At 55.8% G+C, this 26,471-nt stretch overlaps 6 protein-coding genes across 6 annotated transcripts; 3 read left to right on the top strand and 3 right to left on the bottom strand.

Moving 5' to 3' along the window:
• Window positions 1–8,242: 8,242 nt before the first annotated feature.
• Window positions 8,243–8,602, bottom strand: ISF_01878 (hypothetical protein; the record flags this gene model as incomplete). Its single annotated transcript, XM_018845485.1, has 1 exon — window positions 8,243–8,602. The coding sequence occupies one exon, from the start codon at window positions 8,600–8,602 to the stop codon at window positions 8,243–8,245; it is 360 nt and encodes a 119-aa protein (XP_018707208.1).
• Window positions 8,603–10,542: 1,940 nt separating this feature from the next.
• ISF_01877 (Thioredoxin-like fold protein) lies at window positions 10,543–12,198 on the top strand (the record flags this gene model as incomplete). Its single annotated transcript, XM_018845484.1, has 2 exons — window positions 10,543–10,794; window positions 10,891–12,198. 2 exons carry the CDS (start codon window positions 10,543–10,545, stop codon window positions 12,196–12,198), a joined length of 1,560 nt encoding a protein of 519 aa, XP_018707207.1.
• Window positions 12,199–12,465: 267 nt separating this feature from the next.
• On the bottom strand, window positions 12,466–16,686 carry ISF_01876 (peroxisomal biogenesis factor 6; the record flags this gene model as incomplete). Its single annotated transcript, XM_018845483.1, has 3 exons — window positions 12,466–13,009; window positions 13,072–16,450; window positions 16,509–16,686. 3 exons carry the CDS (start codon window positions 16,684–16,686, stop codon window positions 12,466–12,468), a joined length of 4,101 nt encoding a protein of 1,366 aa, XP_018707206.1.
• A 1,589-nt stretch (window positions 16,687–18,275) lies between these two features.
• On the top strand, window positions 18,276–20,171 carry ISF_01875 (AB-hydrolase-associated lipase region; the record flags this gene model as incomplete). Its single annotated transcript, XM_018845482.1, has 1 exon — window positions 18,276–20,171. The coding sequence occupies one exon, from the start codon at window positions 18,276–18,278 to the stop codon at window positions 20,169–20,171; it is 1,896 nt and encodes a 631-aa protein (XP_018707205.1).
• A 357-nt stretch (window positions 20,172–20,528) lies between these two features.
• On the bottom strand, window positions 20,529–21,572 carry ISF_01874 (atp11; the record flags this gene model as incomplete). Its single annotated transcript, XM_018845481.1, has 1 exon — window positions 20,529–21,572. The coding sequence occupies one exon, from the start codon at window positions 21,570–21,572 to the stop codon at window positions 20,529–20,531; it is 1,044 nt and encodes a 347-aa protein (XP_018707204.1).
• An 817-nt stretch (window positions 21,573–22,389) lies between these two features.
• On the top strand, window positions 22,390–26,077 carry ISF_01873 (Armadillo-type fold protein; the record flags this gene model as incomplete). The annotated part of the gene is made up of 5 exons (XM_018845480.1): window positions 22,390–22,481; window positions 22,538–22,581; window positions 22,721–22,783; window positions 22,840–25,040; window positions 25,091–26,077. 5 exons carry the CDS (start codon window positions 22,390–22,392, stop codon window positions 26,075–26,077), a joined length of 3,387 nt encoding a protein of 1,128 aa, XP_018707203.1.
• Window positions 26,078–26,471: the final 394 nt, after the last annotated feature.

Here is a 26,471-nt window from a genome sequence, read left to right as displayed (position 1 = left end):
CAGCACTGACCAGAAGTCCGTCGGCGAAAACAAGATGCATATGTGTATCCAGATCGATAATTCGAAGGACGGACATTTGCAGTTGTTGCCGGGAGCAAGGGTTGTAATTGCACGTCATGCAGGAGCGTTTGCTCTGGCTACATAGGTGCATGGCGATGGCGCGGGTGAGGTTACCCAGGCCAGGTAACTTGAAGCCAGCTGCCTCAGGTTACCATATTACCTAAGAACAGCGGCTGAACAAGGGCCCAGAGAGGGAGGGACAGGGGCTTGTCCCCTGGCGCCGGTACGCTGCAGGGCGCCAGAGCTCATTGTCAAGCTGTACCAGGTACTAAGGTTTGTTCAACCAGCTGGGTGCCTGCAGCTGGACAATCTGGGAAACGCTCGTCTTACACAAGCTGACCAGACATTGACCTGCAGGCACGACATGTCTAACGAGGATGCCTAGGAGAGATGCCAACATCGAACCCTAACAAATTTCAGCGAACGTCAGTTGTCTTGTCTGGCTCCCACGGCAGGGAGGATAAGGTATTCGTACCCTGTTGCCTAAGCGGGTGGCTGTTGGGTTGCATGAACGCTCACTCCAACGGCTACCTCTCGCTCCGGGAACCTTCTCCTTCTGACAGGCACCATCTTCGGATCGTCCCTAGGATTCCAACGTGGCTGGTTCATCAAGGCACCACTGCAATGCTGTGCCTGTTTCAGTCTTCTCAGCCTTTAGCAATCCGATCCCGCGCTGCTCTAAGATCTCGGGTGCCATGCCCTTCTCCTGTCTCGTCTTTGGGAGTCACTTATTACCACGGTCCCCTGCAAGCGCCAAATACCAGCCGCCCATTCCGCACAAGCGAGGCACTTTGCCTGCATTGGCAAGGGTTTATGGCGCGCGTAAGGTCTCATTGTCAGCATGCACTCGAGCCTTCGTCATGGGCTGCAGCAATGGCCGTCTCTTGGTCCGCGGTGTTTGCATGTAGAAAAGCAGGGCTAACATTGCGGAGCACAGGAATTTGCCTCGACGCCTTCGACCGCCGTCTTTTATGCTAGTTGCCTACGTCTAGCCATCCAAGTCAGGCTCCAAGTCTGTTGTACTGACGACTCTACACTGGCGTCGAAGGCTAAGCTAGTAATACAACTACAGGACGTGCAAAGCAAGACATGCCGATAGTACCAGTCCGGTGTGGTTCTTGCAGCAGCCTTGCAGCAGCTCTCACTCTAATGAAGCATCGTTTGACGCCGTCCGTCGTCACGGTATTACCGAACGGCTGGGGAATGCGCCTGGGCAATCGCACCGTCACGTCACCATGCTGCGAGATCTACTGAGCCAGCGGCCTTCCTTTTTTCAGCTGGGTCGGGGTCTTCACCACACTGGCTTCTAGAAGGCGGGGGCTTTGGCTATGAGACATGGACGGATTGGCGATTGGCACTTTGACTCGGCCGCCAGCGCTGCGGACTTGCCAGACTCGCGCACGCCTCCCACACCAAGGAGAGAGGGAGGGGTGCAGTCCACAAGGGCAAGCCTCAACGCCCCATCTCACACTTCGGCGACCCTCTCTTTATTAGTTCTTTTTGAACAGAGTGGCTCTGCATTTTCCGCCATTGGTGCCAACTCACGCCGCTTATTATTCGTATTATGGAAACTGGCTTGTCAACCACCTCTTTGGTTCCTCTCTCGTCTCCTGAGCCTGGCTGATAGCACGGGGACCAGCGCCCGCCTAACTACTGCAACTGGCTGGGCAAGTAGCCAGGTACTACCTGACGAACGAAGCTCGGCCTTTTTCTTTTAGCTTGGGCCCTTTCCCTCTGTCTCGCCGCCAACTCCCACCAGACCGAGAGCCACACACCCATACCGTGAAACAATGCGGCCTTCACAGCAATTCCAAGACTCTCTTCTCGCTCCTCTCGATACGGAGCTCTCTGTCTAATAAGAGATTCTTGCACCGAGGTCGTTACTGAACCGCCCCGCAAGTCCCCGCGCTCCGGCTGTTTCTTGTACCACCAACGATAGTCACTCACATATCCGTAGGTCAAGCAGTAAGTATCAAGGAGGGGCTGGCTCGCGTATGGTCACCCCCAGGAGAATGCCACCTAATTATTCATTTTATTACAGATCCAACGTCTGTCCTTGGCCTATCCCGGTACAACTGGACTGGCAGTCTCGTATCATGTAAAATTTGAACCCTTTGGCACACCCCACGAGTATTCGCCTTCCTTTCAACCTACCCGGCTCGCAGCGACGGCAAAAGTGGTTCTTGGCCGCCAATCTACCGCAGCGCAAGGTCCCAACCCAAGTCTGCGCGGACGTCTCTTCTTAGACACAACTCACAAAACCCTTTGCTCCACGCATATTCCAATTCGAATTCATTTTCTGGTGGCTTATTCATACACCCGGCCGGTTGCCTCCTTTTCCTTGTGCAACACTTAAACCATTCACTCCATTCACTCAGCCGACACCCCCCTTGCTTGCACAAGGAGCCTGATGACGGTAGCCCCGACCAAATACGACTTGCTTCTCGCTGGCCAATCCTCTGCTGCCTCAATCTCGATCATCGCCTTGCCGCCTACTTAATCTTCTCGTTCTTCCGTCCAACCTCCAGACAAGTCCCAAGTCCTCACCTCACCAATACAGGCCGACTCGCTCCAATTCTAAAGCTCCTTGCTCCTGCCACTCCTTCATGCTGTCCATGAAGCTTCCAGTCCGTTGTCTAATGGGCTTTCATGGCATCAACATTGTCTTGCTAGTTGAACCTTTGAGCAAAGTTGTTGACCTTTCACGTCGGCTGCGTTCTCCGTCATTTTGACCTACCCCTGATATCCTCGACATTTCGACGCTGCTGCTGCTGTTTGGCCAAGTTCTATTACTACCATACAGTACATCAATCATCATCCCTTGTGCCTGACCTGTTGGAGACAGTCATTCATCTCCACTCTCGAGTCGTGTCGTGGCGTGTATCGCATTGCCCGGCATTCGTCCATTCATCTGAACTTCGATTGAACCCGGACACGCATTTTGCACACGTTACATGCGGTAATTGATACCCTCACTTCTTACATGACCAATCTCTGTTCTTTGACGGAGCCGTTGTCTCATTTATTTTGGAACGTCCGCCCATCGTTCTCTTACAAGAAGCGTCTTTCTTCACATTCAGCAATTTCTTCAATTTGTTCAGAAGCGCCTCATTATCCGAATCTCAGCACAAGGAAAACGAATATGGCACTATCATTTCACCGCAACGTCGAGTTGCTACCCCGGTGCATCACTTCAGACGATCCTTATCACCACGGCTGTGAAGACGAAAATTCCATGCCGGGAATTTTGGAGCTTTCAAACAAAAGATGTGCTCACGCATCCACTCACGACTGCCCCTTCCTGGCAGACTCCAACTCAACCTTGTGCACCGCATGCGCCGTTGCACAAGCCAGGGGGCAGCCCTGCGCATAGGGTCGAGCCACGTCGAAGTCAGATGCCGCGCAGTAAGACCTGTCACGTCGGTCAAGACTATGCGCTGCAGGTGAGCTGTGCAGCATACCGCGTCGCACGCACCTGAAGAGCTGGGAGGAAGCCAGCGAGCATCAGCAGGCAGGTGGCTTGGCAAATGCGCGGGCAAGACCTTGAGCTCTGAAAGAAACGCTTGGAGACGGTTCATGTCTGACTGTCACTTTGCGGCCTCAGCGTGAATGAGTGACAATATATGACGGGTCAGCTTTGATGCGGCAAAGAATAAATCCGTTTTCTTATGGAGCTATGTTTGCCTCGTCACAGCCGCGTCGGCAAAGAAGCTTTGAGGGTAGGGCCAAGAACAAGCACCAAGGGAAGAATCTAGCCCGGAAGTTGTTTGAGACTGGATAGCCTTGGGGTGTTTCATGTTGTGCTACACGGTCACTCCAGCAGAGGATTGTACAGCACTCCATCAACTCTGGTCATGATAAGCAAGAGTATCAACGACATGGGGTCGAAGGAGGAAATGCAGGATATGATTGATGGTGGAATTTAGAAATGACGCAATACTTATTGTTACATTGGCGTTGAGAAGATTGGGTTCGTTCTTAGACAAGGATACCTAGCATTTCCTTAGAAGTAATTCAGCGAAAGATGTTTTGCGAGCTTGTTCACTGGTCAAGCGTTGTATGCGCATGACTCGAAAGCCGGCTGGTACCAAACCAGGCAAGAGTCCGGCGACAGCCAGTCAAGAGCGCCGACTGTAGGAGAAGAAGTGGAGGGAGGCATTGACGTGCCCGCCCTGTGGGATGAGAACCAGGGGGGGGGGATACTTTGTCGGACGCCTGGCAGACTTGGCAGCGGGCTCGGAGAATAACATGCTGGTTTTATCGCAGGAATGACTATTGCGAGGTTCATCTCGCTAGGCGCTTCTGAATGTTAAGAAGCGGCAACGGAAATACGAGCGACGCGACTTACAGCCACAAGGCTTGCGGCTTTCCCTCGGATTTCAGGTACGGACTGAGGCCCATCGCGTGAAGCTCAACTCAAGAAATATGCATGACGATGGAGCGCGCGCTGATACACGCCCGTCCACCAAAAGAGGGAGAGGGAGGAGGCAACGTCGCACGTCGCACTTCATCGTGAAGAAAAAAAAAATGAACTGCATCTACAAGATGATGAGGGGGATTGCGGGTATTTCCTCGTCCTGTTATGTATTGGTCTCGCCATTTAGACCCCTGTCTTTTTGTTTCTTAAAAGAAAGGAACTCCACTACCCGCTGGTTCCCGGGTTTTTAGTTAGGGACGGGGAAAAAAAACGTCTTTCTTTTTCGACGTCTCACAGGTCGGCGACGCCTGAAGACATCGCATGGTACGACAAGAAGGGTCTCAAGCTTGGCATGGACGATGGACGGCAGATATTCCGTGGAAACACTGAATAAAAAAAAAAGGGACAAAGAGAAGGACAGAGAGACGGATACCATGTAACTGCAAGGAGGCAGGGCGGGGGTATTCAACGGGAGAGACATCGTGAAGGTAACTGCAACGAGCACACGAGTAATGAATGGAAGCGGTCGTTGCAACGGGGTCGTACGACAAGCTCCTCTTCCCCTGGCCTCGATATCCGTGCCCATCTAGTTGCGCAGCCTGACGAGATGGCTAGCTGCTTGTTGGCTTGAGAGAGGGGAGGGGGGGAAGGAGGCTGCCCGGCTCCGCGCTGTTATTAGCAGTTTTTTAAAGTTCCGTCCTGCATTGCCCAAAGGTAGTATCGGGAGGAAGTGACGACATGTTGTCATCGGCTGTCCGCACGTGTGCGAGTTCCGTAACAAATTGTGGTGGTTTGACTGGGCGAGAACGTGGTGTAGTTATTATCAAGTTGATGTCGGAAACGCGCCCTTGGCTGCCCCTTGGCGTGTGGACCATTGGCCAATTAACTAGTTATACACTATACAGGGTATGCCGGCTGTTCAAATTGCCGTTGTGTTGAAGATCCAAGCCCCCTTGTATACCGGACCCCAGGAGGGACAGTCTTGTCCGGACGTCGGCTGTCAACGTGACGTTTCCGACGGAATCCTCGATGGTGCTCACCGTGTTGACAATACATAAATTAATTAACTGGCCATCCAAACGTATTAAATTGAATAGCCGTATTGCCGGCTACCCTACCTATATTCAGCTTGATATCCCCCCTCCCCACAACGGCTGGCAGTAGTTAGTCCCAGTCTACGTACATAGCTTCATCTCCCCCAGGGCCGGCAACTTCGGAGAAGCTCCCAACGAGGGTGTTAGTCACAAGAACTGGCGTTTCGATACCTGCTAGCTATCTAGTTAGTGTTGAATCTTTTTTTCTTTTCTTTCTTCCTTCTTTGGCTTCGTCTGTGCAGTAGTCGCGCAAAATGACGCCTCATTTGGAAGTACACCAAGAAGAGCCTCGAAAAAAAAAAAAAAAAAAAAGCAGAAAACAATTAATAAGAGCCGACCCGGGCGCAAGGGATAGCGGGGAGAGAGTCGACGCACGGCCGAAGGAAAAATGCTTGTTCGCTCGGCAGACGCCGGTGCCGCGGCTGTTGTCTGTTGTCAGCGTTGAGACATCGGCCGAGACGGGACGAAGGAAGAGGCACGGACGGACGGAACCTGGCCTAGTTGACAGGGTCCGTACGGTACTTGAAAAGAGGACCACGCATGTATGTACGTGCCACTGTCCCAAGTTCCAGGGAGGTGGGAGTTGGCTGATAACTACTACCTTCGCGCCCCGGGGTTGATGGACTCGATGACACCCTCCGCTCGGGAGGTGGGGGAGGATTCGCAGAAGATACAGGGCCAATCTTGACATGGTCAAGTCAGTTGACATGCGTAACAAGCACATGTATGATTCATTGGCGTCTAATTTCCTTTTTCTGTCTTTTGTTTTCTTTTTTCACTTCCTCGTCGACGACAAGGCTGAATAGGTGTGCCCCTACCAACAACAAATACCAAGCAAGGGTCCGTGTCAACAGCAACTGGTTCGCCACAAACGTAAGATGATTTCCAACACGGAATGATTACTCCCATGACGACTCCGTGCCGTGGCACCATCGTGCTTTCTCTTTTGCCCCTGTTTTTTTCCCTGTGTATTATGTGCGCTTTGTTGCTCTCACTGTTCATACCATGACAGCTTGTACGGCCTGGCCGCGACAATGTCTCGTTTTTTTTTTTTTTGGAGAACTCTTTTTGCTGTGTAACTAATGCGGCGAGCCGTAAAAGCGGGCGATCTTTTTCCATCCCTTGTCTTGCCGGGCTCGGCAAGTCCTGGCCGAGGGGACCGTGCAGGGCTTGCCAACAAGGTGCGTTGGTCTGTTGGGAGGAGAACGGACGCTCGGGGCTTCTTGCGGGTTGGTAAATGAATTACAAGGGCGTACTACAGCAAACATGACCAAACGAGCGCACGAAGGTGACTCCAAAAGGTGCCCGGCTCGTGTTGTCGCGAAGTCGTCGGGCACGCGACACTAGAGCTTTCTCTATACCAACGATAACGCATGGAGCGAGCCAAGATGGGACGAATCGCCAAGTATTGGAGGTCCGTTTGGTAGTACCCCGGCAGTCGTGCGCTTGTAAGAAGTGCAAAAGACATTTATCATGTGAATGCCGATACTTGGTGCATACGTACATGCCATTTAGCCTATCTGCCACACCTGCCGACGAGTACTCCTCGCTTAAGAGCCCAGGGTGCCATTGCCACCCTGCCCAACTAACAGCACTAGAGAGAGACGATCTCTGTCTCGGTATTGTCGCTTAACCAATTACAGTGGGTATATGCTCATAATTCCTCACCTCCCGGTATTTACCTGGCTTCGCCCGAAGAACTTCGCAGGACGGAGTAGTGTTTGTGCAATGCTATCAAGTGCATGCGTGGCAACTCGTGACCTTGTCCTTCCCGTGCCAGATAGAGTGTGCAATACACCAACCGTCACCCACACTCTCCCTAGAGAGGGGCCTACTTGGTACGATCGAACGAGCTCATCTGCTTAATTAATATCGAGCTGCATGCCGAACGGGAGGGTGGGCGGATTGGCGCGGCCGGCGCGGGGCGATCTATGCCCGGCGGGCAGCTGTCTGGCATCGGTCCACGATTTTCAGCTTGACAGGATTATTTTGACGTCGCCCTTCTTTCGTTGATTTTCCGGCAATGCTATTCTCGGCAAGGGCCTCGTAAAATGAAAGAGGCCGGTCTGGATGCTGCAAGTGAGCGCCGCCAAGGCTGGGCGTGGACGGCACGGCACGGCATACAACAAATAGGCTCAAACGGGCCAGACCGCTCTGCAGTGTACATCCGGCAGGCAAGAAGCGGAATTGTAGCTATAGACATACATAAAGGTAAAGGGTGGTGGTTTAATCTGTGAGAGTTCATCAATTCTTGGTTTCTCGCCCGTGGGTGGGTATTTGACAATCAGTCCAGGAAGCACGACACGGCACGGGAAGCATGGAGAGTTAGGTAGTTCAGTAATGAGTCATAAATTGTATTCGTTTATTCAAATATCCGTCCAGTCCAAGTGAAAGTGGTATCAAATCTTTATAGTAAAGGATTCAGGACGTTTCGCTGCTTTCGCAGGGTGGACCTGAATTGTGGTGTCCCGTCTAGCAACAGCAAGAAGAGGAAGAAAAATCACACCTATTTCGCCATATCGTAAAAGAATGTATAGACAAAAATGGTCTCCAAACATCCATCCCCGTAGAATTTGTAGCGTATCATAAAGGAGCGTAGCACCTTAACCTCATGCTGAGTCCAGCCCAGAGGTTAGGCGCATGGGTGCGCAAGCGGGCCCGGCGACGGCATTTAGAGAGCCAAGGCGACGGCGGCGACGGCGACAACAGCCATGGCGCCGGACTCAAGACGGGCAGCAGCGCCGGTCGGCACGGTAGGCACCGTGGGGACGACGCCGGTACCGGTAGGGTAGACGGCGGTGGAGTTGCCGGCGGGCACGGTAGGGACCACGACGGGCACGGTAGGGACCACGGCGGCATTGCTGGTGCTGGTGCTGGTGCTGGTCTGGCTCAGAGGGCAGTCCGTGTAGGTAGAATGGCACTGGGTGACGGTGACAATCTGCTTGGTGGTAGAGGTGACGACCTGGGTGGCGGTCGTGTCCTGCGCGACGGCGAGGGTAGCGAAGAGGGCGAGGGGAGTAGCGAAGCGCATCTTGAAGGCGGATGAAGCGAGTGGTAGAGAGTGTGGGTTTATGTTGAGACGACGAAGAGTGTCTGGAGAGAGCGAGTGCAGACTTGATGTTTGGTAGAGAATGAAACCGGTGTTGTCGGTGAGCAAGGCAGCTTCTTTAAAGACGGTGGTTGAGAGAGAGAGAGAGAATGCGGGTTGTAGAAGGAAAGATCTGGATGAGGGCGGGGGAATCGGGAGCTGAAAAAGGAACGGATGGGATGGGCCTGGATACAGGAAGAAGAGTGAGCGACAATGAACAAGTGAGTTGGTGTGAAGAAAATTTCCTCATGTAATGCGCGATTTCAATAAATAAGAGTCAGTCAGGTACCCGAGCCGCGAGGCCAACCATGACAGCGCACTGTGCAGGGCCACCAGGCACAAAACGGCAAACGGGCAACGGGCAAACGGGGCGAGACAAGGAAAAAAGACGGAAAAAGAATTCAAGCACAGATAATAAATCCACACACACTTGCTCGTCTCGTCCAGTCAGATGCACGCGCCGGCCAGATTTAAACTGGTTCCATCTGCACATCGCGGACAAGACGGGCACAGCTGGTTTCTGCATCTGGCCGGCGGGCAAAAATGAATGGAGCAGAACAAACGGACGAAAAAAAGGTACGCGAGGGTCTGGACCAGAGAAGGGTGGGCCGCGCGAGGCCGCTGATTGGGCAGATGCTGGGTCTGCCAACCCTCACAAGAGGTGATGCTAGTCAGGCACCAAAAAAGCCCGTCTGGCTGTCCGAGAACCGGGCTGCCTAATCGAGAGGGGATGCGTGCGTGGATTTGCTTGTATTGCTTTGTACCGACAGCTCTGATTTCAATGTGCACAACATACCAGCAAATACGCATGAAAAGGTGCAAAGATGCAACAGTTAACTAAGCTCGCGGGGTCTAACAAGCAATGTTCCGATTTCCGTGCCGCCTGGAGTGAAAAGGCTCAGGCGCTTAGAAAGTGCTGTATGTACTTCCACGGAGGTTCTGTCTGGTACAGCATCACCAAAAACTGGTACCGACTCGTAATCAAAGAGATACAATGAAAACTGAGATAAGCCGAACCCCAACAATAGAAAGTTTCGAGAACAAACCCATTCATGAATAAACTTTACTCACGTAGATCATTGCCACCTGGGCACCAGGTACCTGTTGTACTGTTTATAAAATAGACTTTCACACGGTATACTCGGACCCTCTACCAAGTCACATAGCCGCTACTGGTACACTTTTCCTCTCTCCACTGTGCCTTTCTTCCCCCATATTAAGCTTCAACCGAGTCAGACTTCTCCCATCACCGCCTTCACACAACGACTCGGGCCTGCCATTTTAGTCAACTTACGAATCATTCTTCGAAAATTCTACCAGTCTTGACTTGCAACCTCAAGTCTCCTCTGTTTAAACCTCGGCACGCTCAAACGTCTTGGCTCCTCGGCTTGATCCACGCCAGCCCCCAAAGCAAACGGCCTACCTAACTATACCCGCCTAACCGTTTGAGCAACGTGCAGAGCTACTAGCCATGTCTGCAGGAACTCTTATCCAGCATCGCTGCTCTCCAGGACCAGATTCCTTCAAGCCGTAAATCAGTAAATTCGCCCAGGTTGCCTTGAAAATGTTGCATCAACCTTCTCCTCTGCTGCCGACTATGACGTTACCCCAAGTCCTCAAACGCTCCCGCGGAAGGGAGGGGCTTAGTTTCAACCCCACCCCCGCAGCTTGGGCGCCGCCAAAGCTACCCCTTTCTATCCAACAAGCTTCAACTTCAAACGGGCGCAAGCCATCTGTCCGCCTCATATCGACCGCCGAATAGACTCCAAATTTCTCTGCCTTCAGAGCCATCATCAATTCATCACTAGACCAACTGCCGAGCGCGCGCCCACCATCAGCCGATTCGATCCAACCGAGAGAGAGCTCAACCATCGTCGCCCATCATGTCAACGCTTGCTTTTGAACAAGATCCGGCTCTGTATATATTCACCTCTCTGACGGCGGGATCGTCGCATATCGTCACGGCCACGTCACGCCTGGAAACCATTTTGCGCGCCAATCGAGTGCCTTTCAAGGCAGTGGACATTGCGACGGACGAAAACGCCAAGAGGCTATGGGCACGCAGGGCGGGCAAAGCTGAAGGTGGTCGTATAAGAAAGCTGCCTGGCCTCTTTCAAGAAGGCTTCATAGTAGGGGTATGTCTTGAGCATGATTTTCAAACTGCATCCGTCCCTTTCATGAAGCCCCGACGCAGTCCATCAACACAATGTACTAACGGGAGTTGACATCAGGATCTTGTCGAGATCGAGGAGTGGAACGAGTATGGCGAGCTGAAGCAGCATGTCAAGATTCACTATGACGAGCACACGATACCAAATATCCACAACAAGCACCCCGCGCCGAAGCTGAAACGCACCGTCAAGAAAACGACGGGCACAACCAAGGCCGCCACGGCGATTTCTGGCGTCGTTGCAGCCGGTGCGGCCGCCGCAGCGGCGGCATCTCAGAAATCACCCAGCGAGAAGGCAGCGAGCAAAGCGGAGACAAAGGAGCTGCCAGTGCGGTCTCTCGCTGATAAAGCGGCGGCCAAGGCGAAGGAACTCAAGTCTAAGAGCCTGAGGGAAAAGGTGCACGGCGCAGAAAAGAAAGATGCTGCCAGTGGTGATGGCGCTGCCGAGTCAAAGACCAGTAGCAAGGAAGATAACGAGAAACAGGCTGAGAAAGACGCCAAGGACGCTGCAGATGTGAAAATGGACAGCTCAAATGTCGAGCAAAAGAAGGATGCTGACGGCAACAAAGAAGTTACCAGAACAGGGGAAGCTGGGAAGAGTGTTGCGGACAATCAAAAGGGCAGCGAGCGAAAGCCATCTGCAAGCGGGAAAGCCGAAGAAGATGACAGCGACGAAGACGACGACGACAGCGAAGAAGAGGAAGTGGACGACAAGAAGGGAGAAAAGACAAAATCAGAGTCCAAGGCCTCTGTGCCAGCTGCTGCCGCAGCTACCATTGCCGCGGTATCATCTGTTGCTGCTGCTGCCGTCGCCGCCGTCACGCCATCGTCTCCCAAGCCGGCCAAGGAGGACGCGACGAGACCAAAGACGCCCTCCAAGGCCGCCAGCCCCCGGTCGCCCGCTGCGCAGAGCAAGGCTGCCAGTGCTGGCCTGCAGTCCCCCACAAGCACGACATGGAAGAGCGCCGGCCACGAGTCCCTCGCTGCGTCGGTGCAGAGCCCCACCAGCAGCAAGTGGCGCCAGGCGCCCGCTGCTTCGGAAGACGACGATTCCGATGATGAGGAGGACAGCGATGAGGAGGAGGACAGCGAAGACGAGAAGCCCAAGGCTCCTCCTGTGAAGAAGGAGGGGGCGCCGCCAGCAGCAGCGAAGAAGACGGGGGATGATGACGAGGATGACAGCAGTGAGGAGGAAAGTGAGGAGGAGGAGGAGGAAGAGGAAGAAGAGAAGAAGAAGCCAGTGGCAAGGGCTGCGTCAGCAGCAAAGTCAACCCCGACGACAGCGGCCAAGCCGGCCGCCAAGCCAACAAGTGACGAGGAGGAGGACGAGGAGGATTCTGAGTCTGACGAGCCTGCGGCGAAAAAGTAGACAACCACGGGCTATTGGGAAAGAGGCTCGAGGCGGATTCATCATTTACAAGACTACAATAAATCATAGCCAAGCAATTGCATTTTCAGACCCAAACTGTCACGCCAGCATTTGGACTCGAACGTGCACATCAAACCAAAAGAGTCTCTCATTTTGTATAAAAGTACATGACTACGGCACACATCATCTTCCCTCCTCCAACAAATGTAGTTTTGCAAAGAAACCCCCGGTATTCAACGCTTCCATCCCAATGCAAGAGAACCTCGGCTAATACAAATCATCGTCGTCACTCGCCGTGCCATCCTGGAATCCCGCCACCGCCTTGCCCTTGCCCTTGCTCACCACCCTACCATTCAACCCACCACCGGTGCCATTCTCCACCACCGCCCTGCCCTTGCCCTTGTTGAGCGACCCCGCCGTCCCCGGACGGCTCCCCCCCCCGGACGCCGGCCTCTGCCCCTGCTGCCGGCCACCCTCGAACATGGCGCGCACCTTTTCGTAGTGGGCCAGCTCGCCGGCCGACACGCTGGGGATGAGCTCGTCGTGGGCGTCCAGGAAGTCGCGCTCCGTGACGGTGACGGCGACGTCCTCGGGCGTGGCCAGGTGGTCGAAGAAGTACGCCGTGGAGATTGGGTGCTTGCGGGCGGGGTCGGCGTTGACGGCGCGCACCTTGGCGTCGACGGCAGAGGCGGCGCGCGTGACGGCCTTGAGCATGGCGTCGCTGCAGAGAGCGTAAAAGTCGGCGCCGGTGTAGGTGAAGGGGAGCTGCTGCGCGACGGTGGCGAGCGAGACGGACGGGTGCAAGGTGAATCTAGGGTGCGTGCGGGTTAGTACCTGAAAATGGAGGGAGGGGGTAAAGATGGGTCGACTTACTTTCTGGTGAGGGCCTCGAGAATGGTCCGCTGCTTGTCGTGCGTGTCGGACACGCCGAGGTACAGCATCTTGTCGAAGCGGCCGGGACGCAGGAGCGCCTGGTCCAGCAGGTCCGGGCGGTTCGTGGCGCCGATCACGAACACCCCACCCGAGTCGTCGCCGCCGCCGGACATGCCGTCCAGCTCTGCGAGCAGCTGCGAGACGATGCGGTCCATGACGCCGCCGCTGTCGCCCTGGTTGCCGCGCTTGGGGGCGACCGAGTCGAGCTCGTCGAAGAAGACGACGCAGGGGCGGGCGTCGCGCGCGCGCTGAAACACGCGGCGCACGTTGGCCTCGGACTCGCCAATGTACATGTTGAGCAGCTCGGGCCCCTTGACGGAGAAGAAGTTGAGGCTGTACTCGGTGGCGATGGCCTTGGCCAGCAGCGTCTTGCCCGTGCCGGGCGGGCCGTAGAAGAGGATGCCGGACCGCTTCTTCATGCCGCGCGCGAACAGCTCCGGCCGCTCCAGCGGCAGCTGGATCGTCTCCGTGATGGCGTCCTTGACGTTGCCCAGGCCGCCGACGTCGTCCCACGTCACGTTGGGGATCTTGGGCGCGCCGATCGCGTCGGAGAAGTTCTTGCGCGCGGCTTCCACGGCGGCGTCAAAGTCGGCGCCCGTCAGCGAGCGCGCCAGCGGGCCGCCCGCGACCTGCACGTCCCGCACCGTGACGGGCAGGCCGGTGCCGCTCGTCTTGGTCGAGAGCGCTTCCAGGCGCGCACGCTGGGCGAGGGAGGCGCGCTCCACGACGTCGACAAGGTCGCCGGCAACGAGCGCGGCCGTCTTGAGCGCGATCGAATTTAGGTCGATACCGGGATCCAGGGTGATGCCGCGGTCGCAAATCACGCCACGCAGAATGGCTTCACGTTCCGCTTCATCGGGCGCACCCATTTCGAGCTCGTGGGTGAAGAGAGCCCGCACACCATCTGGGACGTCGTCGATCTTGTTCGTGGTGGCAATGAGAACGCGTGTGTCGTCAAGAATCTCCTTCAAGGTTGCCTCAATACGATCTGCAGTGAGCGCTTCAATGTGGCGGATGAGTAGGGCGCAGCAGTCCGCACCGCAACTGGCAGCGCGCTCGGCGCGGGTTCGCAGGAAGCCTTCCGTCTTGACGTCACCGCCACTCCCACCCCCTTCGTTGAGAATATCGTAGGCGTCGATCTCGTAGGCGTGGAGGCCGATATCTGAGCACGATGTCGTAGCCAGTGTCGTTTTGCCAATATTGCGGTGTGTAGATGTGAGCAGAATAGCCACTGGCGGCATCTTAAGGTGGATTGCACGCTTGCTGGTGGCTGCCACCAGCAATTCCCGTAGTTGTCTGCGGAGAGGTGAAATGTGTTCGTTTTGGGTGACGAATAGAGAAGGCGGTGCCGCGGAATCACTTTCTGACTTGGCGGCCTTTCGAAGACCGAGATAATACGGCCAGGTGCTGTGGCTGGTGCCAGGGATCCGGCTCGTCACGAATCCCGAGCCGTGCATGGCTACGGTCGAGCTATCAATGCACGCTACAGAGCCCCAGAAACCTTCAGCAGTTCCGTCCTCGTCTTCGTCGGATTTTTGAATCTGAATGTGGCCAACCTTGAACCATGCGACACCATCGTAGTGGGAGTCATCGGCTTGGCCACTACCACTGAGTGCCATGACATCGTCTACCTCAGAGCCACCTGCGCCAACAGCTTCTTGCAAGGCGCGACCGAGTTGAGAGTCGACAGACACGGCTATCAAGTCACCAGAACGCACCAGTCGCAGCTTGTCGGCAAAGTAGTGCTTCAGCCCACCAAGGACAGCCGTCTGGTAGGCTCGCTCAGCAGACACTGGAGTTCGTACATGTTGGATGGTAATGTCACGCGCATAAGGCGGATGCGCTGCGCTGGCAAATCGTGGATTCGTTCCCTTGCCTTGGTAGGATGACTTCTTCAGGGCCGAGATCCGCAAATGGGTGGCGTTTTCGAGGTTGGCGAGTAGGACGGGCGATGCGTACGCTGCAGGGCTAGTAGGGCGCTGCACCTGAGATTCGAAGAAGGACATACGTCGCTCACTGCCACGCGAGCCGGCTATCCTACTGACAGTACGTGGCGCCGAGTAGCCCTCAGGAAGTCCGAATACTCGGACTGGACGCCAGATACCCGTCTCCGAGTCGTTGTTCCCAAAACTGCCCAGCCCAAACGCGCCAAAGCCGTTGGTTGGTGGTTCCTCGGCAACCTCGATGCGAGCCCAGTCACCAGAAAAGCATCCAATTTTGGATAGCGATGACATGTCGACATATATTCTGGCCTCCTCATCGTCCTGGGCGGCTGGTTTGGGGTGTAAGATTTCGGAAGGGATCGGTCGCTGCAGTCCGTATGCCTTGAACAGACGGCCGCGGGGTCGGTCGGCTCGTGCCGTCGTAGCAGTAAAGTTGGAAAATACAGAGCCCGGAGTCTGCATGCCGCTCGTCTTGCGGCCGCGGAGGGTGGCGACAGTCATGGGAGTGCCAGGGCCCATAGTGCCGGGCCCATTGATGTTTGTCGCGTGCAGCTCGGGAGCTTCGAGGGATATCATGTCATCCATGGAGTCGTCGGAGAGCTCATCTTCCTGCTCGGCGCCGGAGAAGTCGGTCTCTGTCTCCGTCGCGGTTTCGGTTTCAGTCTCATCCGGGCGCGCATCAGTCTTGTAACGCTCTTCCGCGGCAGAGAAGAATTGGTCGGCGCTGGTGTCCTCCCCATGATCGACATTGCCATTCAGCTGGCTCAAGGATGAGCTGCTGCGTTCTTGTCTACGGTGAACTCTCCCGCGCATGAGCACAATCTTGGTGTTTGGAGTGAGAACGCCTTGCGCGACCGGCTCGCAGAGCATAATCTTGCCGGGATTGGGCGGCAGGTGCGTGACCGGATGTGGTGGTAGTGGCAATGGGAATAGATCGCCCGCATGTACAACCGTGAGCGTGCCGAGAGCGGCTCGCAGCGCGGTCATGAGACGGTCTTGGGGTAGGCTGCCTCGGGCAACTTGGTGAGTGGGATGCTCTCTGAAGAAAGTGCCCTCGCCATTTTCAAGGCGCTTTGTGAGCTCGCTCTCCAGGCTCACAAATACAGTCTCGAGAGGAACAGCAGCAACATCAAGAACGAGAATCTCGATGCCGCTCCGGCTATGACTGGTAAGCTTGGAGGGCGCAATCTTCTGCAGGGTGACGGCGAAGCTCTGGAGGGCGGTAGATGAGGGCGAGAAGTGAATTGTCGAATGCGCAAGCGTGGAGGAGCGAGATACAGGCACAATACACCAGGCGCTACCGGTAGGAGAGGCATTTGGCGTCCAAGGCGCGATGGCGATGTGGTGGATGTCGGAGGCGTTGTCGTCGTCGGTGGCTAGGTCTAACGTTAAAAACTGCATATGTGTAGCAGAACAAGGCGCGCATAAACTTACTCTCGCCGAAATGGGGAAAAAGGTCTGCGAAGAGGTCTGCGGAGAGGATACCGACATCGCTCTTGATGTGGTCGTCGAGAATGAGGCGCGAGGTTATGGCAGGCTTGTCGGCACGTCGGCGACGAATCTTGCGCCGGGACGCCGCGGCGGCGGCCGCGCTGGTCGAGGTTGCCGTCATTTTTGGCGACCGTAGTGAGGCGATTGGTGTCGAATGGGAAGAGGCGAAGCAAGAAAGGCCTTGAAGCTGCCGCGGGCTATGGATGGTGATGGACGGCTCAGCTCCGGTTAGCCGCCCCGCAGCATAGCTCTCGCCGGAGCAGGCCGAGGAACGCGAGAGGTGGAAAGAAAGCCTCAGATACCTAGGTACCTAGGTGGCAAAGGCTCACGCGACGCAGCGAGGCTGAATATCGGGCAGCAAGGTGCAGCGCAGCGCAGATCTTTGGAAACGGTGCAATTGGAGCGCAACGACGTTTGGGACGAGAAGTGAGAGACGCGCAGTGACGAGAGAAATGTTGGAGAAGGGTGACTGCGGGCTTCGGGCACGGCTCGGTTGGAGACGACAGCGGGCCCATTCAGACGGAGCAGTCCAGCCAGCCAGCCTCGGTAAGCCTGGAGTGAGCACTGAGCTTCCTGGGGTTACTGGAGCCGCCGCTTGCTATTGGATTGGTGGGTTTCGACGAAGACGGTTAGGCGATGATTCAGGGGATTTCTGTGGCTGTTGGGGAGATTTTGGTGGCATTTTTGGCGACACCCGCTGTATTGCCCGCTGTGGCCGCAGACCAAGCTTGTGACAGACAAAGCAAGGCCCTTGTCAACTACACCAGCAAACAACTGGCAGTAATCCTAGCCAATTGAGTTTCCCATCAATTGCACGAGATCTATTGCCATGCATTCAATGTGCTAAGCTCTAACGCCAGCGATCTGTCCCTCAATACCTACCTACTACATACGTAGCAGCACGTTACCAACATTCACCACAAGTCAAGGAGAGATGCGGGGACCAATGCAAGACGACCAACGGACTTTCCAACGACCGACTTTCTTACGTACCTTTTCGGAGAGACTTTCCTTTTTTTCTCCATTCACAATGAGGGCATCGGGAATGTATTTCACTATGTTGGCAACATGGTTTACATGGTAGCCACCAGCATCCTGTAACCTGTTAGCCAAGGATCAAGTAGGGAAGCACGGAAGGTCTGTAGAGAAAAAACTTGCTTCACAGAAAAGTGTCTCAACTACATCAACAACACTTCATTTTCTCAATCCCCAATCGCCCCTATTAGATTTATCAGCTCTCTATCTGGGCTAGCCCACCTTTACATCTCCAACAGCAAACGGAGTTAATCCGTGCTGTAACAGTTTAAAAAGAGAGCAACACACTCTGGTAAATTAAGAAAATAGGAACAATAGTCTCTAGGACAGCAAATAAATACGAAAACAATACTATTGCTTCAACTTTTATTGCATAGCTTTATCATCCACAATACGGCTGGCCATCATTGCTCTACCAAAATCACATGCGCCGTTCGCCTGCAAACGCCAACCCCAGGTTTAGCGGGCCCCTGCGCCCCCGGCATGAATCGTTCGATGATCCTCTCCCCAATAGCCCGGTTTCCTGTTCGCATGAATCAGTTCCGTACTTTGCAGATCAGTTGTATGACCGTTTGTGGGTTGCTGTGGTGCAGTTCAAATACCGATTGTGAAGGCTCGCGGCCTTGGGCACCGTTCCTCTTGCATCCAATCAGCCCAGCCTCCTGACAATCGACCATGGTTGCGGCCGAGCGAGCCCCTGTCGTCACGATACCGCCGCTGGTTCCCAATTGCGCTGTGAAGGAGCGTCTCAGTTTGCGGAGCAGCCTTGCGTCCGTTCAACTCCAAGATGCGGGCCGTATCAACGCAAAAGACGACCAAGGTGGCGGCAACATCGACAAGGAGCAACAACAAACGGGCCAAGATGACGCCAACAGCCTTCACATCACGAGCCTGTTCGCAACACTGCCAAACTATGGACCGCCCACCGCCGCCAGAAAGCTTCACTATCTGTTTCTGAAGATGACCTCGTTCGTCCTCAGCCTGCTCTTCCTCCTGAGCATTGTCCTTGCGTCCATGATTACAAGCATCCCCTCCTTTATCCACAAAGCATTTTACACATGTACATTCCGCAACTACGACAAGAGACGCATATTCTACGAGGAAGAGCAGCATCGTGCCGACACACGGCGGGCCAAGGAGCGGTCCTGGAAGCGGCGCATGTCCTGCGGTGACGGCTCTGTCGACCAGGAAGACCTTGCCCAGCGTTACCAGCCCACCGAAGGTGGTCGTGATCCAATCATCAGCGAGGTGGCCTACTATGCGCGTAGGGTCGGCCTCGACGTCGAAAAGATCAAGGTGAAGACGGAAGACGGGTTCCTCATCGACCTGTGGCATGTCTATGACCCGTCCGAGTACACGCGCGCGGAGGAGGCTACCGCCACCGACCGTCGCCGCGTGTTCCAGGCGTCCAAGATGCGCCGCAAGGACCCCAACGCCAAGTGCAAGGCGCCAGTCCTCCTGCTCCACGGCCTGCTCCAGAGCGCGGGGGCCTTTTGCTGCGGCGACGACGACTCCCTCGCCTTTTGGCTCTGCAAGGCCGGCTACGACGTCTGGCTCGGCAACAACCGCTGCGGCCTCGAGCCTCGGCACGAGGTGCTGCGGCCGGACGACCCGCGCATGTGGTGCTGGAACCTGACGCAGATGGGCGTCTTCGACCTCGCCGCCCTGGTGGACCGCGTGCTGCTCGACACGGGCTTCCCGAAGCTCGGCCTCGTCTGCCACTCGCAGGGCACCGCGCAGACCTTTGTCGCCCTGGCGCGGGAGCAGCGGCCGGAGCTGGGCGCCAAGATCTCCGTGTTCTGCGCGCTGGCGCCCGCCGCGTACGCCGGCCCGCTCATCCGCAACGCCTACTTCCGCTTCGTGCGCATGCTACCGACGGCGCTGTTCCGCGTCGTATTCGGCGTGCACGCGTTCATACCGTTGATGATGCGCATGCACGGGCTGGTGCCGCCGCGGTTGTACGGCCGGCTCGGGTACGCGGTCTTCTCGTACCTGTTCGGGTGGACGGACGGGCGGTGGGACCGCGGCCTGCGCGACCGCTTCTTCCAGTTCGCGCCCGTCTACGTGAGCGCCGAGACGATGCGCTGGTGGCTGGGCGGCGACGGCTTCGCGAAGCACGGGTGCGTCCTGGCCACCAGGGAGACGGTGCGCGGCGAGGACCGCGTCGACCGCGAGGACGCGCGCGAGGCGGCCGCCGGAGGCATCGTCAGGGCCAAGACCGAGGAGGAGCTGCAGCTCTGGCGGCGGTACGGCCGCGGTGCCACCGCGTGGTACGACGAGAGGGTGCCCCCGATGGCGCTCTGGGTTTGCGAGAAGGATGACTTGGTGGATGGGAAGCGGCTACTGCGCCGCTTCGGCAACGGCCGGGAGCCTCAGGTCAAGCTCGTCCACAGCAAGGTGATATCAGGATACGAGCACCTGGACGTCTTGTGGGCAATGGACGCCGTGGACCAAGTCTTTGTTGAAGTGCGCGATGTGCTGTGGAAGACGTGGCCGAGCAGAGACGAGTGTGTTGTTCCGGATGGCTGCGAGGGGGTGCCCGCGTGGCAACCCGCAGTCCCGCAGAGTTGAAGTCAACACTACATAAACGGGGTGCTGATTACTTGGACAAACATACTCAGGCGTTGTAAGATTTCAGAGATGCTTTTGGTTTGACGATTCTTTTACATTTTGTTGCAAAGAGTACATAGGTATGAGCGGATTACACGGGTGGTTCTGGCTGAAGCACGACAAGTGAAGCGGTTTAATTTTGGTATTGTTTTAGCGAGTCCATGCTTTTGTTGTATTCTATTGACAAGACAATGCATGAATAGACGTCTCTAAGATTTAATATACAGATAAATGATACAACTCCATTGTTGTACAGGGACGCCGAGTAGCCCAACCTTTTATGAAGCGTGTAAATGATGATGTCGTGATATGTGCAGTTCAACCCATGCGCTCGGCCTCCTCCATCAGCTTTTCGACGCTGAAGCGGGCATCCCCCGCGGCGAACCACTCGAGCAGCTGCCTCCGCGCATCCGCGCGCTCCTTGCGCGCGCCGTCCACCTCGGCACCACCCGCCTCCCAGCCGCCGTAGAAGCGCTGGAGGCACATGGCCAACCACTTTGCGTGCTCCGGGCGGACGCCGCCGCGGTCGTCGGCGAGGTGGCCCTGCATGAGGACGAGCCCCTTGTCGTCGGCGAGGTCGAGGTGATGGGTGACGGTGGTGTGCGGCTGGGCGAACTCGCCGCGCGTCTTGTACTCGGCGAGGCGGGTGAAGAGGACGGTGCTGGTGCGCGAGGGCGCGTCAAAGACCCACTGCAGGAAGTGCATCTCGGCGCCCTGCTCCTCGTGCGGCACGGGCAGCACGAACTGCGGCGCGCGCCGGGCGAGCGCCTCCATGGCGGCGTAGGTGCTGGCGGGGATGACGGCGCACAGTTGCGAGGGCGAGGAGACGTGGCGGAGGCGCCAGATGGCGGTGATCTCCTTCTCGGGCAGCACGCGCACCTTTTCGAGGTCGAGGATGTCGTCGAGCGTCTTGACGGCCGGCTTCTCTCCGGCGGCGGCGGCGGCGGCGGCGGCAGCGGCAGCGGCCTCGCGCTGACGGGCTTGGCGAGCGAGCGCCTCGGGATCGTTGTCGTCGTCGCGGTTGGGCTGGGCGACGGGCGTGCCCTCGGTCTGCGGGATGATGAGCCGCTCGACGGAGGTGTCGAGGGCGTCCTTCTTGCGCTGGGCGAGGATCTCGTCGGCGTAGGCGGCGCGCAGGTTGTCGATGGAGTCGTGGCCCTCGGCGCGGGCCTTGCTGTCGAGCTTGGCGCGGTACTTGTCGAGCACGGCCTGCTGCGGCGTGTGGTGGGTGGTGAGGAGGCGCACGTCGTGGACCTGCGCCCAGCGGCGCTGCACGGGGGCGGCGAGGAGCCGGCGCCGGAGCGAGGGCGTGCCGGCCGCGAGGTGACGGCTGATGGAGCCGCGGGCGACGGAGGCGGCCATGGCTATGATGGAAGTTCGATGAGAGGCCTGGCAAGCCGGCTGGTGCAGGAGAGGACGCGCAATGGATGGTATATTGAGATGATCCAAGCCAGATTACTTTTCGTCGACTGAGAGGTTGAACGGGGGAAATGTGTGGGGCTACAAGACGTCAGTGACCCCACCAGACGAACGATGGAAGCCTTGCAGCAATTTAGGAATCAGTTATCAGTGATAGCAAGCTGATCTCTTCTGTCCCCTGAATTTGTTTTCTGAGGAAATAATCAAAAGTTGTAAGTTTTCAAGAAGCAAAGTGTATGGTGACCTTCGGAAAATTTTCCCTCGTCCGTAGGAGGCATTTCGTTGCTGCTCCCAGCTAAATCTGGGGCTTGCTCTTTTACAGCGGTCTTTAGCGGGCGTCAGCGCCTCATCGGCGGGGCTTGGGCCGGTTTTACTGGTCGGCCGGCCATCGGCTGCAGATATTGCTCGCGGGGCTTTCTTCATCGTGACCGTTTGCTTCCTTGTCTTCCTCTCCCCCACCACATGTCATTCTGTTGCAGTGCTTGCCTCTCAGAGCGAGACATTGCTATCTTCTTTTCACCGCACTTCGTCCTTCGCTTATCTTAATCCTGCCTTTTCCTCTCCCACTTGTCTTTCGCTCGTGCTTGGAAACCAGCAGCGTTCAACAACCCCGCCTCGCAGCAAATGCCGACTCTCTGAGCTTCTCAGCCCTTGCACAATTTTGCTCTTTTGCATTGCATAGCGCGTCCATATTTCGGGAACTCGGAGACTTGTTTTCTAATACTTTTTCTTCTTCCGAGCTACCGCTGTGGCTTGCACCATGGCCGACTTTCGACAGCTTGCGCTCGAGTTTGTCCTCGCCGATGACGAAGCCAAGCAGAGCTCCTTCGCCAAGCAGGCCGCGCAAGGCAAGTCAACTCCAAAAGGAGCACCATAATGCCAAAAACCGTATTCTGACCGGCCCCCAGAACTCCAAACCGCCGCTCCCGCCACAAACCCCGTCGCCCGCTGGGTAGAGTCTGTGCAGGCATGGATGCCAGGCGCCGCTGGTGACAGCCAAGATTCCCATGAACAGCCTGACTGGACTGCGCGATCCAAAGGCACGGCAACGATCCCCGAGATTAATAAAGCTTATATACTGACCTCAGTAGCTTTGGAATTTCTGTCACAAACCCTCGAGTATGTCGCCTATGACGTTTTAAAGGCTAGCCAAGGTACGAACCTTCCGTGCGATGTCGGCCCATGCCCCAGCTAATCACACCACACATAGTGAAACTCTTGGTTGGCTTCTTCGGTGCCATGTTTGATGTCGATCATAAGGCGGGCGTTTTGCCGTCTGCTTCCGCCCTCTCCAAAATCGTCGCCATGAAGTCGTTCCAGCCCTCGACCGGTCTCGAAATCATCCAAAAAGTCTGCGCACTTAAAGAGGACTTCTCCCGCCAAATAGCAAATACTCGACTAGCAGTATACGAACTGTTACGCTCACTCATCTCGCATAATGATGTCGCCTCCAACATCAAACGCCGTGACGATTCTGCTGGCTTCATTGTTGAGCTGATTGACCTCTGCCGCAGCGAGCGCGACCCCGACTGCCTGCTCGTCTGGTTCGATATCCTCTATATATACATGCTGCAATATTCTCCCGAAAAGGATGTCCTGGAGCGTGTGTACGGTAGCTTCAAGGCCTACTTCCCAATCACCCTACCGCGAACCGCGCAGAGCAAGGTTACCCCAGAAGAACTCAAATCCCAGCTGCGCAAATGTTTCTCGGCACACCATGCGCTCGCAGAACATACCATTCCATTCCTAGTTGGAAAGCTGGATCAAGGAGATGGTGTCACTGTCAATGTTAAAGTCGACGTGTTGCGGACCCTCAAGGCGTGTCTGGAGCAATACGAGGACCCCAAGCAGTCTGTCGTGCCCTTCGCTAACCGTATATGGGGCAGCCTCAAGTACGAAGTTCGCAATGGAGAAATTGAAGATACAATTTGGGCCACTCTCGAAGCTCTCAAGGCTCTTACAACCCGCTTAAGCGGAGACGACTTGCGCGACTTTACCCTCAACGTCACCCGTGACTGCGTCAGCGACCTCTCGAATGCCATGTATGCTGGCGCGGCGGGCCGACTTCTCGTCGCTATCCTCAGCGCTTCACCAGGTGCCTTCGTTCTTATGGTCGCGCCGGCTATCACACACATCAAGGAGAACTTGCGCCACCCCAAGTCGGAGTCGCATAGTTGCGATCTGCTCAGACTTCTTAGAGTCATTCTGGAGACTCGCATATTACTCATGAAACACACCATTTCGTCCGAAGAACTCTCTGATTTTGTTTCTATCGACTCTGTCTTCAAGACCCTTTATAGCGGTGTCTTCAGGACCCCGTTGATGGCTGCTAAGAACGCGAACGCCTCTCAAGAAGATCTCAAAGTCGGTGCGGAAACAGTTCAAGGCGCTGCTGTACTCCTCTGCCAGCGGGCCTCCGTAGCTGTTGGTGGCACAGCTGAAAGCCCGCGACTACTTTCAGATGACGACTGCGCTGAAATATGCGACTCGCTATTCGAGATTTCCGTACGACACTCGCAAGACCCCCGGCAGCACCCTTCCGCGTCCGATGAGCTCGTCAACGAGACGGTCAAGTCTCTTCAGCGCATTGTTCTGGATCTGCCATCCGCCTTCACTAGCCTGCTGCAAAAGGGGACGACCATCATCCATGATGCTTGGACTGCACAGGGTATGGATGCTGCGAAAACAATTCAAGATTTGGGGTCAATGCTGGCATATGTCGGTTGCTCTGAACTGCCGTCCTCGGCCTCGCCGGGTCTTACACATTTTGTTACGCTTATTTGTGCTCTAACGAACGAGCTCTTGGCTTCTGTTGCTGCCAAGGCTGATAACAAGCTCTGGTGCTCGTTGGTTGCCGGTATCCAGTCAGCGTGCCGCTACTTCAACGATGCCTGCTTCAAACAAGACTTGGATCGCAACCAGCTGCGTGTTTCCACTACATGGCTCAGTGACATCACAAACCTGCACCCTGAACTGAAGAGTGTGGGTTACCCTGATGCAAGCCATGAAGTAGATATGCTCAAGTCTAGCACTGTGAAGGCCATGGCTGATGTTTACGGCGAGTTTCTTCTTATCACGCTATTCATTGTCAGAACTCTGTACCGCAAGGCGGCCCATACGACAGGCAATGTCGGGAATGAGAGCATAGTACTGAGCGACGACTTCCCTCGGGGCGACCAGTTTTCCGCGTCGCAATATCTGTACCTAATATCCAGCCTTGCGAGCTTTGTGACGCACAAGTTCACTGAGACGCAGCAGGCAGCACTAGCTGCCGAGACATGGGCTATCAACCTATTTCAGGACGGTTACGCAACCACACCTAGCTCCTGGAAATGGCTTGTTAACGGCCGTGTAAACTCGTTGACATTTGGCATCGTCGAGGCTTTGCACCCACCCCGCGTCGCCAAGCTGGTAAGTACTACCCACTATATTCCATTGAAGAAATTACTAACGATATATAGTTCGATGGTGACATTGGGCAACAAATGCTTGTCGCCATCATCTCAAGTACAGAGCGAGATAACAGCGCCACAGCTACCGCTGTCTCCAAGTCCATCTTGAGCATACTTGCCAACAAATACACTTTGGAGACGGCCGAGCCAGTGCTAGATGCAATCAACACACAACTAGCCAACGCACTTCTAAACTCAGAGGAATCATCCATCAACAAGGCTATCCCGATTCTTGCGATTGCGGCTGGCCTCTTGCGCCGATACAATGGAAAGCAAACGCAGCGCCTAGTTGAACTTATTCGTGACAGCCCCAAGAACAAAGTCATTGGCTATCAAATAGCTCGCCGACTTGAACTCATTGCTGCTCCGCAGAGCTTCCTTTCCAAAGACGCCTATGCAGTTGTCAAGCCGCTCTGGCTACAGAAGCTTTATATGCAGATGGCTCAGCCGATGCTCCAATGTGCCTTGTCCACAGGCCAGTCCCCTTACGATAATCTAGCCAAGACCAGCTTTGGCCTGGGCGTGCTGATGCTCGTCAAGCATATGCCCTACTCCATATACGAGGATGACGTCGAGCAGCTGCTGCGCGTTGCCATTTCTGTCGCCCAAACAGTCGGTCTCGGCACGGACACGCTCGCCTCTCTGGACGTGCTCAAGACGGCGCTGACAGAGGCGCCGGAGAAATCGCAGGACCACGTCCGCAGCATCATCGGCATCTGCACCAGCACCTTTGCCGTCGACGCGGCGCCCAAGCCCAAGCCCGAGTGGGTGCCAGAGGCCGTCGCCGCGCCGTCGCGGGACCCGGAGACGCTGGCGCGCTGCGGCAAGGCCGGGCTGCAGATCCTCGGCGGCCTGCCGCGGCTGCTCGATTCGCGCCACCTGTTGGCCTATGTGCCCCAGGTAGAACGGCATCTCGCGGCGGCTTGCGGTCACAGAAGCCGTGACGTGCGCGCGTCTGCTCGCGCGGCCCGCGTCGCCTGGGGAGAAGTCAAATAAGACTGGGGATGGATGGCGCGAGCGGCGCTGCGATGGGCTTGCGACCAGGTGACGAAAGGAGGGAGAAGCTAATAATTTGCGCATTTACGATTTTTCCAAGTACTAAAATGTATTGCGATGAATGTATGAGTGGAAAGGCGGTTCATGGCTGTTTCTTGATACCATGATAACATCCACGCATAGCACTCACACACATGTTGGTCTTTCACATATGTAGATGCAGATAGGTGGAAATACCATTTTGTCATTGACTCTTTTTTTAGAACTTTATATTTGATTCGCATTTGATAGTACAGTGCTCTTCGCACAGCAGCGTATCTATATATCCGAGAAAAAAGCACCCGCTAAAAAAAACGCCTGTTCTCATGCCAATGGCTCTATTGGCTTCGGAATT

This window comes from Cordyceps fumosorosea, assembly GCF_001636725.1.
Source record: "Cordyceps fumosorosea ARSEF 2679 chromosome Unknown scaffold_3, whole genome shotgun sequence".
Classification (NCBI taxonomy): domain Eukaryota; kingdom Fungi; phylum Ascomycota; class Sordariomycetes; order Hypocreales; family Cordycipitaceae; genus Cordyceps; species Cordyceps fumosorosea.
The sequence above is the reverse complement of the archived record's forward strand: the minus strand, read 5'-3'. Positions and strand labels throughout refer to the sequence as shown.